Source organism: Tyto alba, unplaced genomic scaffold (assembly GCF_018691265.1).
Source record: "Tyto alba isolate M040663 unplaced genomic scaffold, T.alba_DEE_v4.0 Super-Scaffold_38, whole genome shotgun sequence".
NCBI lineage: Eukaryota > Metazoa > Chordata > Aves > Strigiformes > Tytonidae > Tyto > Tyto alba.
Genome location: NW_024881313.1, coordinates 40909788 through 40922997, shown reverse-complemented (window position 1 = coordinate 40922997; position 13210 = coordinate 40909788). Strand labels below are relative to the sequence as shown.

Sequence of the window (13210 nt, the reverse complement as noted above, 5' to 3'; positions counted from 1 at the left end):
AGATCTGTGCCATTTCATGTTCTGATCTCCAATACCTTGAAGGAGCACGAGTGCCTTCTTTAATTTCTTCTGCTTGAACTCCTCAGTGAAATAACCTACAGTTTTAATTTAGGCAGCTGCTTTTATGATCGTGAAGTCGATGAACATCCCTAAGAAATAGTCCTAAAATGTGTTTGTCCTTTTTTTGGAAAGACTCTTCTCTGCTCAGTAGGTCTGGCTGTAGTGCTGAGGGCATAGGTCTGGGTGACAGAACCCTTATGTTGCCTTTTTTGCTCTGCCGCCGGCTGGTCTGTGGACTTCACACAAGGCTTCTGTGCTTGGACTCTTTGTAAAAGTAACGTGATGTGCAATTCCAGCATTACATTTTTTTATAGACAATTTAATGATTTTTTTTTTTTAAGAGATACCATGTGTCTGTTAAAAGCACATTCTCTCTACCATTAAACTTCTACTTGCCTGTGGTCTCTTAATGAGCTGTAGTTTGAGTCCTAGCTAATAGCATTTCTTTACCCTATAATTACTAATTGTATGTTGTCTTTAATTTTCTGTTTGCAGGAACCAGACCGCCTTCGCTTCCTTCATAATATCTTTTCCAAAATCTGTTTTCTCTTTCATGTTTTTTTGGATTCAAGTTGTAGTTTGGGTTTTTTAATCACTTTTGTAATCAGTGCCATGTTCCACGTCACCTACTTTATAGATACCAAAAGCAAAACATGGATGGTGTTTATTGCCTGATGTGTTTCCAGGACATAATGGTGGATATAATGAGGTGTTGCGTGTGTCTTACTGACTTTTTCAGTCTGATCTTTGACTCTTACAACTTGAACTTTCCCCTGTTTTTTCCCAGCTGCATCACACGTATTGAGGACAGCGTGATGATAGGTGGTGTCGTGATGATACAGTCCCTCCTGTATGAGCCCATGAGATTGAGGATATTTTTAGTTATTACCCTTTAAGCCAGGTTCTCAAATCACAAGTTACTTGAATTCAGCATGGTTTAGTGTCAGAGGGAGGCACCCTGGCTGTGTGGAACCCCACTTCGCAGGTGCCTTCAGGTTCATTATTTTGGAGGAGTGCAGAGTCCAAGCTGGCTCCCCGGTGCATCTGAACCGATGGTGCTCCAAACACCAAGCTCTCTCACTGAGAGTACCTTACTTTCAGTTCATCAGACTTACAGATATTTTCAACCAAAAAAACTCTGCGTGTATATATCAGGAGACATGAAATTTAATCTCCATTTTATGGAAGGCTACTTGCTCCAAATAAAGATGATCTCCTACTTCTCTTCCTTTGGTGATAACGAGTGCTAGAGGGAGGAGGGACTTGGCTAATGGCAGTTTTCATTATGGTGGTAATAATATTCTAGGAGAATTTTAGCTCTATATTACAGAAAATAATATATTGTAATTAGGATGTTCACACTTCAGAGTAGAATTCAGGTTCAACAGGGATTTCTCTTTCCACTTGCACTTAAAAACCCAGACAATATTAAGGCTTTCAGTGAGCTGTATCTTGTCTGAGAGAGTAATTCAGTTCTTCATAATAAACCCAAGACCTGGTCACGCAAAGAGCTGTTACAGAGTTGTTTTTCTTATGATTTTATATCAGAGGAATATTGCAGTTGGCTTCTAAGGAGAAACAGGGGTGAAAGGCAGGTGCCTGAAGTGTTTTGGTTGGTTGGTTGGGGTTTTTTTTTTTTTCTTTTGGAATAAGTGACTTCCTCTGTAAGATGTGCTAGCTGAGAAATAGTACCCAGTGAATGTGTGCATTTAGGGGTGAGACTCTGTATTGCTACATATAGAATAGAGCAACAATTTTAAATGTGTTCTTACAGGTTATGGCTTCTGTACAAACAGGATTAGAATTAAAGTTCCTTTTCCTCATTTTCTTTTCAGAGCCCTAAATCAACATAAGGTATTTTTTCCTTTCTATGCATAAGTAGCACCTGATAGAAAACATTCTCTTTCCTGCAGGTTGCTCTTAGCTTTTGTCCAGTTGTGACTGAGCTGCTGAGCTTCTGCTGTAGCTCTCGATCCATCCCCTACACTGCCAAAAAGGACTGTCCTGGTCACAGTTGGACCTTTCACATAACACTCATCTCATGACTTCCCCGAATTCCTGCTTTGAGGTAGCTGTGATTGAATACATCTCTTCTAGCTATCAAAACGGCCAGTGATGCAAAACCTCCTATAATTGTTTAGAACTTTTTCCACGGGTGGTAAACTCCGCTGTTAAGCTTTATTCCTAGGCTGATGTGCTTCAGCCCCTAACCACTGTGCCATTGCAGCACTCCCCTTTGCCCTGCTGTATTAAAAATAAAAAGCCTTCGGTTATCAACCACCTTTTTCACGTTGCAGGTATTTAGAAACATAAAATTCAGGAATAGAAGGGACCCTGTTGCTAAAATCACGTTTCTTCTTTTTGCAGGCAGCTCCATCCCATCTTCTGTTTATAGGCAAACCAAATTATGTCTTTAATTGGTGCCTTTTTGCTGCTGCTCTAGAAACTCACTGGAGGACCTTTTTCATCTCATGATTGAATATATGCACGACAGGACTTAGTTTTGCCCCTTGTGTGCGTTAATTTAGATAGTTCTGTGTTATCTGCCACCTTTATTTCTTGTTTCATTCATGAAAGACAGTCTTATCCCCTCTCGGTCTCACAAAACAAACGAGGTGAAGCATCTCGTTTCCTTTCACAAAACAGGAAGAGGAAAGGAAGAAGGAGGAATTTTCTCTGCCTGCTGCAGTCGGAGCTGACCTCCTGCGTGTGGGTGAGAAGACTTCAGCGCGGTGTTCAGTGAGGTGGTGCTGGGATGCTCTCTCTTTCCCAGAGGCCTCTTGTGGTCTGGTTTTACAGTTGTCTGTACCAGCCGTCCCACTCGTGTTCTTGCTGTGATTAGCTAATTTCACGACTAAAACTGGGTTTAAGGAGATCAGGGTGTGGGCTAGGTTCTGTGAAACTGCCTGCAGTGTCTGTGGTGCTAGGTCAGTAGCGAGCCTTGTGGTTCCTCCCAAGTTCCTATAAAATAAAATTTCTGAGCAATTAACCTAGAGTCGGCATTGTGGCAGTGAGCATTAGCCTGGGTGCAGAGGCACCGTGGCTGTGCTTGTGTTTAGGACTCCCGTGTTTAAATACTGAAGCAAAGCTCAGTTCTGGATCTGCTCCCAGCCAGAGGCCAGGCTGGCTTAGTGATGCTCAGGTTGTCCGGAATTGCTGCGTCCCGGGATAATGTTACATACCATCTTCTTTTTTGCTTGTTTGTGGCTTAAGGTGGATTCAGCAATGTATTTATTGGGTGATTAAATCACTATTAATTTTGTCCTACTATTTTGTCAGCTGCAGAGTTAGTAATGACTTGTTCTTTGTCCACATAAAAGTACTCAGCAATGCCAGGCTAAGGAGCCGTCACTTTGGCTCTCTAGGAAATACTTAAACAACAATTGCCTTTCTAATGTGTATTTTGAGACGTGTCTTTTACCTAATCATGTGCCTTGCTGATTTTATGTTAAGCTGGTTTCATTATTAAAATTGCATGCATCAAGCAGGGCGAAATGACTGTCAGAAGGCTGCGTGTATCAACAAAGGTGCTTCTGTCACTCTGACTTCTCATACAGTTGAGTTTGTTACTATACGCTATTAATTGACATTAAATTTTCTAGTTCTGGCAGCCATTCAGTTACTTCATTTCAAACGTGTGCAGCACTGGTCAGTATGTAACTGAACAGCCTACTCGAATTTCACAGTGGCATGCTGTTAGAGGAGCTTGGGGGATCGCTCTGGTTTTCTCAAACTACCTGATTTAAAACTAAATTTAGTGAGAGTCTGGAATGTATGTTCAGAGTTACTGAAGACTTCCTTCATTGCTGGTGGGTTACCAGAGGTGAATGCTGTCAAATGACACAACGTATTTGTGATGGAAAAAATACCATACATTTTTGAGAAATTTTGTTTATAGATAGGATTACCAGGGAGTTTTGTAATGCTGCTTTTCTCCAGCTCAGTATTCCTCCCAGTTCTGAGCCAAGGTTTGGGGTACAGCTTGCTAAATATGAGTCTGTGTGCAGCTTGAGCTGGATGAGATCCAGGTTTTTCTTTTCTCCTTCCTTGGCCCTCCCTCACCTTTTCCTTCTCAAAAGCCAACCCTCCTTCCCCCTCCACCCTTGGATGTGTCAGTCTTTGCGCGGACACTGTGCTTGGGAAACATCCTTTGATTATTAATACAGAAACTCCCAAGCAGTACACTTGAGGGGTGTTTTGAGTGTATTTTCATTTTGAACAGCAGGCTTTTAACAAAAGCTAGCAGAAAGCATCATTAACATGCCTTTCACACTTGGAGAATGTGAAACACTTTTATGGGCTGTCACATACATCACATACATACACACATATATATCTCCTGTATCATTTATCTGTAAGTGTGTATATGTAAATGGGGGAAAGCTAAAGCTGTGTGAAGAATCTATTTGCCTTTTTTTGCAGTTTGCTTTTGCAGTTTAAATACAGCTTTGCCTTCAGCTTTCTTCAGCAACAGGAATACTGTGCAACCTGGTTATAAAAAGAAACTGGAGATTTTTTTTTTTTTTTTTTAACAGCTTCTCCTAATATCTGTGTAGAGATTTCTCTGCAAGCTCTCCCTAGCCCGAGGAGGAACTGCTGCGCTGAGAAAGCTTATCGTTTAGTGGTGTGGTGCTGCATGTAATGGGGATATGCTTAGCTAGATAAAATAGCTTCTCATTGACTTGAGCAAAAAATATTTTAATGGCAAAGGCACGCAAGATTCATCTCACTGTTTTTGTGGGTCGTTCCAGGTAAAAGCCTCCTGTGTGTGTTTTGGTGAAAGCTTTTTGGATGACCTACAGCTGACTCAGTACAACGTTCCCCCGCTCCCTCATTTGCATTCCCACTGAAAAGTGCTCTCTGTTGCACGGCGCTCGGAAGGCTTCGAGGCAAAGCTGGATCGCTTACGAGTGCTGAGCATGCACAATACCTCTCGTATTAAAACTTGACACCTATTTATTTGATTAAAAGCTTAATAATCTCTCAAGGGCTTCTGGTTCCAAGCGTAAGATTGACAATCTAAGGCCCTGTTTTCTGTCCAGAAGTGGAATAGGATGGCTAAAGCTAGATGCAGACCTAGTTGGATTTTTTTTTTTTTTTTTTTTGTTCCCTTAAAGCACTTTATTTTGTGAAATGTGTGTTAACACAAAAAACTTGTGTTTTATCCTCAGCACCTAGCAGCAGTGGAAGAAAGAAAGATCAAGTCCCTGGTCGCCCTTCTGGTGGAAACACAGATGAAGAAGCTGGAAATAAAACTCCGCCATTTTGAGGAGTTGGAAACCATTATGGACAGAGAGAAAGAGGCAGTAAGTAGGGATTCTGGAGTAAATCACTCACTGCCAAGATCTGTGTACGCTAATGGCTGGAGAGCTAGCAGCTTTTTAGCTGTTTGTCACCTTTCTGCAGGCCTTTCTTCTTCAGCTAGAATTCAGAGCTACCAACTACAGTAGCACTGGAACCCTCTTCTCCTTTACCTGGCATCTTCTCTTTACCATAAGCAGCAAACTGGCGGTATCCTGGATTTGCTTCCTAATCCTTACTCCAGTCACCTGAGCGTGGACGTGGAGCTGGTCCTGAGCCTTTATGTAGACCTTAGCACATGGCTGGTACCTGCCATACAAATGGCTTTTCGCTGTAAAGAGAGTGAAATGGGTGGAAGCCTTGGGTCCCTAGGGGACGGGGAACCAGCTCTGCCTTGCCTTCCTGACCCAGTGCAGACGGGAGGTTGGGTTTGAAGCGTGCAGTCCGGGTTTTGTTTGGCCAGCGTTCTCGGGAGGGGCGAGTCCTCAGCGTGAGATGCGGTGTCAGAAGGGTGCGTGCTCAGGAGTAACAGCTTCTCGTTTTGTGATGATGATGATGATGGGTTTGCCTCGACTGGAGAGGGCAAGAGCAGGCTCAAGGGAAGGGAGGGAAGCAGGGATGTCTGGAGAGGGGAGAAGGCGGTCGCTCGTAGGGACCAGAAAATTATCAGAATAGAACAAAGCTGAATGGAGAGATCTAACGACGAAGTGCGACTGATGATGAGGAGAAGGAGCGGAGCGAGCTAAGGAAGAAGGTTGTTGTCTTCTGTCCTCGGTGTGGGGAGGCTGTGGGCCAGGACACAGGTCCTGACTGAGGTCTGGCCAGCCGAAGAAGGTCGTGACAGTAAGGGAACAGGTACTGCTGTGCATCCCGGGCCGGGCTGTGTTTATATTGTAAGCACCTCACTGGAGGCTTGTGTATCCCTCAGATCAGGTGCTGTCTCTGCCTGTCGGTGCCTGGATGACACAGCAGTTACTAACTGTTCCTTCACATAGAGTGCAGCATACTTTAAGAAGCGGTTGCTCTCCAGCTATTGTAAAGATGACCCAAAACTTCATTTTTATCAGAGAGCAGTCAATTTTTCTTATTTTTCTGTTGCGTAGCTTGCTCGTTTTTGTCAATAAGCCATTACCTTAGCTGCGTTGAAAATATTGGCTCATAATTCTAGGGGTTTTCACATTTGCCCTACCATGTGAATTTAATGGAATTTACATCCTCACTTTGGCATTAATCACATTGATAGAGTTTGACAAACTGTGGTCTTTCGTTCTAGCAGAATGTCAGCAAGAATTTCTCGATTGCTCAGCATCCTCAACCATTTCGCTGTGGTGTTTGCCTCTGACACTGATTGGCAGCTCAAGAAATGGACCTAACTATTTTGAAAAGCTTCTCTGTAGGTTTCTTTCTTTGGGGGTTATATTCTATTAGTGACAGGGGCTTTTTTCCATTTTGAGAAGCATATGACATTTTCCTTTTTTAAAATGTGCATACAAATTTTTCTCTTGGCTTCCTGGTAGTTAAATTTGGTCGTTTCAGCTGTCATTGTGGATATTTAGTGGAATAATTAAAGCAAAAAAAAATTCCTTGGTGTCGTTGCACACTATTCATATTTCCTTATCTGCTGCACTGGCTTTTTCTTCTAGTAAATGTGAGGCGAGTCTAAGTGCTGAAAGAAATCTGTGCTGCAGACTGGAGGGTGTGAGATTTTAGGCAAAACACATTTACTTCAGGGTTTAAGCTAAAGTCATTTTGGTGCTGCCAACTCGGCTTGTGTGCAACCAGGGACCCTATCGGTAGGAGCCTTGTTGACCCAGAATTTACAGTAGCACGTGAATGCTTTCTTTGCTGTTTCTGTTTAGGGAGGGGTTACTTGTGGAAGGTGAAATTGTAGCACAGGGATGGTTATTGTATGGGTATACACGAAGTGCTTGTAGTGGTCCCTTCCAATTGTGAATCACTTTGCAGCAGTGCAGAAACACGCTCTTGCAAATTTGAAGATCGCCAAGAGCGTAGGATTCATGACTGTGTGCCTAAAAATTCGGCTGGTTTCATAAATTGGGTTTTGTAGGAAGATTGTTTGGCAAACTGATGCATGCTGATCTTTGTTGAGGGGCCTGACACCTGCTGCAGGTGTAACTGAGTGTTGAGAGTTGGAGAGCAAATGCAAGTAACTGATAGATCGCCCACCAGAAAATGGGTTACTACCAGTTGTCTTAATGCTAATCTAGGGGCACAGCTGCAGGCTGTGGCTGCAACTCTGCCTCTGAAATCACCACAGCAGATGTAAGAACCTAGTAGAGAACCAGGTGTTTTGGGTTCTGCACCAGTTTTAAGACCAGCTCGTGTTATAACTTGTATTTATGTGCCTTTTTGCTCTAACTGCCTTTTCCTCCTCCTGAGGGGAGAGAGTGTGTAGAAGGAAAGTTTTTGCTGGCTTCCCTAAGTACGAGTTGTATTTTCAGGCACTGGATGCTGTTTGGGGATACTTGTAAGGACTTACCTTTTTTTTTTTTTTTAAACTGTAGCAGGATAGGGTACCATGAAGAGAGCAAAGCAGGAGTACAAAAGAGTATAAAAGGAATATCTAAAGTATGGTGTAGCCGTACATCTTGCCCGAGCCTTTGTCCCGGATCACTTGCCGTAATTCTTCTCTTGAACTGCCTGCCACCTACTGAATGTGTTTCCACACATGCACAATTACACCATTGGTGTACGTGCCTCTTCATTTTATCAAGTTCTTCCCGCTAACCTATCGGATTGGTCAAGGAGAAAGGAGTCACGGCAGCGTGAATAATCACATTGTCGTCCCGACATGCAGAAAACCAGCCCCCAACAAGGAGCATGTATTATTCATGAGGCTCTGTCCCCATCTGGTTCTGCTGGTGAATGTGTGCTCTGTGGTAGTCTATTTTCATCCACGCTTTGTCAGCAGTCAAACTGCTAACACCAAGTATTGATGGAGCTTTGGGAGTTTTGGAGAACTTCTGCTAGGTGGAAGTCTCCTTGGCAACCTGCTTTTCGGATGAATTATGGAGTGTATCTTAAAACACTCATTAAATATTTGTAAACTAGTCACACAAATCCATGTGTCCGATGGCTTAGAAGTAGTAGATGTAGACGTGTGTTGTTATTTCTTAAAGAAGTCAGGCAACATATGCTTCCTTAACTAGGACAGCAGTCAATCATATAAATGCCCAAGAGTAAGAACCATTTTCTTTAGCTTTTTCTCTTTTGGTTTTGGGCTTGCTTACTCTCTACGTGGCTTCGTAGTTAAACAAAGGAGCCTGTCTTATGTTAATTGGCCTAAATTACATGAGGTTTTTTACATAATATTCTTCTTAACAGTGCAGATTATTGCTGTCTGGCTGTCATGATGTCCAAGTCCTACACTTAAATAAAGGTACAGAGTAGGATCCTGCCTGTAACCACTGAGCTCGTACTATTGCACACATATCTTGCTTTAGTCTTGCCCTAGAAAATCTCTTTGGTTTCCTGTTCCCCCTCATTCCAACATGCAGAAGATTGAGAGAAAAACATACAGTTTCTTCTAGAATCGTGTTAAGTCTGAATGCTCTGCACAGTACTCACTGAGTGTTGTGTTGTATTACCGAGAGATTCTTTAGGACAAAACAAGGTGAGTCCGTCTGTTCCAGCTGGAAAATGGCCTGGACCCTTTCCTGAAACCTGCTGCAAATCAGACAGTTGCGTATCGATAGGGTAGGTGTTTGATTTGCAGAAACATCATTTAAATGTATAGTTCTTAATGTCACTTTGCTTTTTCCCCCCCTATTTTTGACGTAGTTAGAGCAGCAGAGACAACAGTTGCTGACAGAACGCCAGAATTTTCACATGGAACAGCTGAAATACGCGGAATTAAGGGCTCGTCAGCAAATGGAGCAGCAGCACAGTCAAAACCCCCAGCAGTCACACCAGCACTCCAGTGGGCCTGGGATGAACCCCCTTGGGGCACCAGCACATCCAGGCTTACTGCCTCATCAGCAGCCTCCGCCGTACCCTATGATGCACCACCAGATGCCACCACCTCACCCACCACAGCCAGGTAAGAGCTGGAAGGAGAGAAGCCCCGTACGTTAACCCCCACTCAGAACAGATTAAAATCAGAGGAAGAGTTACTGCCAGGTGAAATTGCACAGGGTGTAACGGAGGTACCTGTGTTAAGTACGGGTTTATAATGGTGCTGCTTATAAAGCAGAAACCATTTGTTAGAAAGATGAGCTTTGCTTGTACTGCAGCTTCGTTTTACAGCATTTGCCTCTGTACCAGCTGTGCGGATGCAGTTTGGGGAGGGCAGTGTCTTACCAATGTGTATGGATACCCAAAAGGGGGGAGTGAAGGAGAGCTCCAGACTCTTCCCAGTAGCACCTAGTGACAAGGCAAGAGGCAGTGGGCACCAATTAAAACATGGGAAATTCCATCTGGACGCAAAAAATAATTATTTTTTTTTTTTCCCTCCTCCTGTGAGGGTCACCAAACCCTGGAGGAGGTTGCCCAGCAAGGCTGTGGAGTCTCCCTCCTTGCAGACAGTCGTGCCAAGCTCTAAAGTGAAAAATGGAGCTGCCACTAAATACCATTTTTGCCTGGTTTTAGCTTGTTTGTAGACTTTTTTTTTTATGCCCAGTGATCTCTACTCCTTCAAAAACAGTCATTCCCTCAAATTCTCCAGTTTGTGACATGCCTCACTGTATTAAAAAAAACATAAGGGAATGGACGGGGACGAGGAGCAGAGGCAGGAAGCTCCTTAAGCAGTTTCCTTTGGCAGGACACCCGGCTGTGATGGGCTCCTGCGCCCTACTCGGGGCTCTGCTTTCTGGTTCCTGCCCTTCACTTGCACTTGGTGCCAGGGGAGAGTTGCAGAGCTGTGTTGGTTAGAAAGGTTGCTTGAAACCCGTCGGGGCAAGGCCAGCTGGGTCAGGTTACTTGTCCTCTGGAGGTTTGGATATCTGCAAGGGTGGAGATACTCCTTGTACCAAAGGATGGAGAGATGAAGCGGTGATGTGACTCTGCTTCACTCCGGGAGGAGGAACGTCCACTGGGCATAAGAAACTAAGAAACTATTACTGCCATTAATTCAGAACACCTATTTTTGCTTAATGGCAAAACTAACAGCCCTACTGTTAAGTAACCAAGTTGCTAACAGTATTTGCAGTCTCACCTTTAAACCATTTTACTGTTAAAAGGGATTGGGACTACCAAATGTTGTACTTGTGCTGTGAAGATGCTTATGGGAATTGGAATTGAAGACTTCACTACACTTGCTAAATGTTGTTGAAATGATAATTTGAAATAGAATAGCACCACTTGGCGTGTAGTAACCTAATTGTCTGACTAGACTGCAGCCAAGGAGAGCAGCTTTTGTCCATTTTCAGCTGCTTGACCAAAAACTGTTCTAAAAACACCTCATCGGTTATTAGCTGAAAATATTTCGCGAGATTTTGCATAGGCTGCTGCTGAAGAAGCTGAAAGGTGTGGGGTATCATGATCAAAAATAGGACCTGGCAACAAAAAGCCTGCAGGAGCTTGAGTTTTCCATCTTGGGAAAAGACCTACGTTAAGTGTATGGTTTGGAAAAGAGAAGTGCATGGTAAACTAGCGGGATTCACAGAACACCACGGGAGTGTGACGCATCTAATCCAACCACATCAATCTCCACAGTCATAAAACTTAATCAACAGATGCAGAGTAACACTCATTGGAGGGGAAGGTAAGAGTCAGTTGTTTTGTATTCTAGGTGCTTAAGCCAACTGTCTTTTTAGGACGTCCGAGTCCGTGAGTTCCTGGGTTCGTTAGGCACTTGTGCACAAAAAGTTAATGCTGATAGTGTTTTGGGTGCTGTTTTCGGGGTTTTTTGCTGAAATTAAATTGAGAGTGTGATGATATATGGTCTGCTCTTTATTTTCAAATAATATTGTAGCTCAATTTGTCTATTATATGCTGTATTGACAACTCAGGACTACTCACTTAGCAGTAGACTGGAGAGGCATTCTGTGAAATGGAAAAATGGCAAATTGAAAACAGATGAAAGAGGGGAATCATTGCATATCATTAGACTAGCTCTTACTTACAAGCTGCTATTGAGACTGAAAATGTAACAAGATTAAATGTATTGTTGTATTCACTAGGGGACTAATAAAACTTGATTTCTAATATATTCACATCCTTGGTTCACGTAATACCTTATTACTTCAGCCCCATCATAATCATCCAGGCCCTCCATATCCCCAGTGAACCCTTTCAGTGTGATTTGTAGGGAGTGTGGTACTGTGTTAATTAGTCAGTACGTCTCTCTTCAAATTTGATTAAAGTTAGTCAATAGATTGACTTCTCCACCCCCCTCCCCTCCTGTTAGAGGGCAGGAAGCTGATGGATGAGGCACGGCGGTTCTGGCTCCCGCAGCAGCGAGGCATCTGCTGCTCTCTCATGCCATGCAGATCCAGGACTGGGATCTTCCTTTTACCTGGTCTGGCAGTTTGCTGGTTTGATGTTTTGGGGAAGGTGAGAATTCAGAGGCCCTTTGAGAGTTTGAAGGCAAACCCCTCTGCTGCTTCTACCATATCCCAACTGATCTTGCTTAGAAGGAGAAATAGTGGCTCTTCCTCAGGCTCTTCCGTGGAAGTTTGTTAGAAATTCTTGGGAAGTCCATAAGCGCCAAAGCTCTTTGGCTTCGCAGTGGGCTTTTGTGTAACTTGAGGGCAAGGAGAGAAAATGGAAAAGTTCAGTTTCCTTGAGTGAGTTCAGCACTTCAACTCTGAGCCAGTCCTGGGGGTGTGTATGTATGTGTAAATAGTAATTTAGGAATCCCTCAGTCCCCAGAGACAGTGACTCACAAGTTGACCTCATTTTCTGTTTAGGTAGTTTAAGATGCCCAGAGTTTGACTTTCCTCAACAAATCAGTGCATTGTCGCAGGGCGAATCTCTGCTGGAAATGCTCTGTTGTATGCAGCAGTCGCCAGAAATCTTACTGACAGGCTGAAGTGGTCAGCAGTTGCATTTGGTGTACACATGCACCATGTATTATAGATGTTAAAAAATAATCCCTTATCACGTCGGTTGTGTTGAATCTGTGGTAAATACTCTAAAACTTCTGTTGTATCCTACATATTTTCCTTACTTTCACATTTTTAGGGCAATTGTGGTGTATTAATTGGACTTGTGAGTCTTGGAGTCTTAATAGTCCAGTGCTTTCATGACAGACCTGTACATACGTAGATCAGTAGCAATTTTTGCTGCCTAGTTGTTGATTTGGGATCCTTTGAAATAAACTGGTGGTCTTCACCTTAATGACCACAAACTCTTAAGTTCCCTCTCTGCGTGTCTGCCCGTGAGTCTCCTGCAGTCCGGGTGGAGAGCCCAAAATTTGGAGCCTGTGGGCAGATGAATTTCACCCTGCTAGAGAGGGGCTGAGATACACTTGCAGAAGAAATCTGGAAGCTCATTTGGCTGCTCTTCGTCCTGTAGGTGAACCTCTGGCCTCAGAGCTGTTGTAGCGCTTCCCAGAGCGGAGCTTGGCGTGCTTTGGTAAGAAGAAATAGCAGTTTCCTTCCCCGAGTTCTCAGCTTCTCTCCAATAACAACTTGCTCTCCCTAAGGTGGCCGGTTTCAAGACACCTCGGTGATGAATGCCGCGGTGTGTTTCTTCATTCGGGTATAAAGATGTTATTGGAGACTTAGGCGAGTCGCTGCCTGCTGCTCTAACAGCTCTGCAGGAAGAGCTGACCCATTCAGTTTGCGTTAGGGGAAAAAGCCCGAAACAGCTTAGCAGTAACTGAGAAGCACCAGTGGGCAACCTTCCAAACAGCCTCGAGGGGAAGCTGGAGATGGAAATACCCTGC

The 13210-nt window shown here is 43.6% G+C and overlaps 1 protein-coding gene across 2 annotated transcripts in view; it reads left to right on the top strand.

The window, feature by feature from the left end:
• The window catches only part of SMARCC1 (SWI/SNF related, matrix associated, actin dependent regulator of chromatin subfamily c member 1), a 95213-nt gene that overhangs the window by 67682 nt on the left and 14321 nt on the right, over nt 1–13210 (top strand). For both annotated transcript variants that reach the window (XM_042801677.1, XM_042801676.1), the window contains exons 25-26: nt 5232–5366; nt 9163–9421. In XM_042801677.1, coding sequence (XP_042657611.1) covers nt 5232–5366; nt 9163–9421 — 394 coding nt within the window. The remainder of the gene's footprint in view (nt 1–5231; nt 5367–9162; nt 9422–13210) is intronic.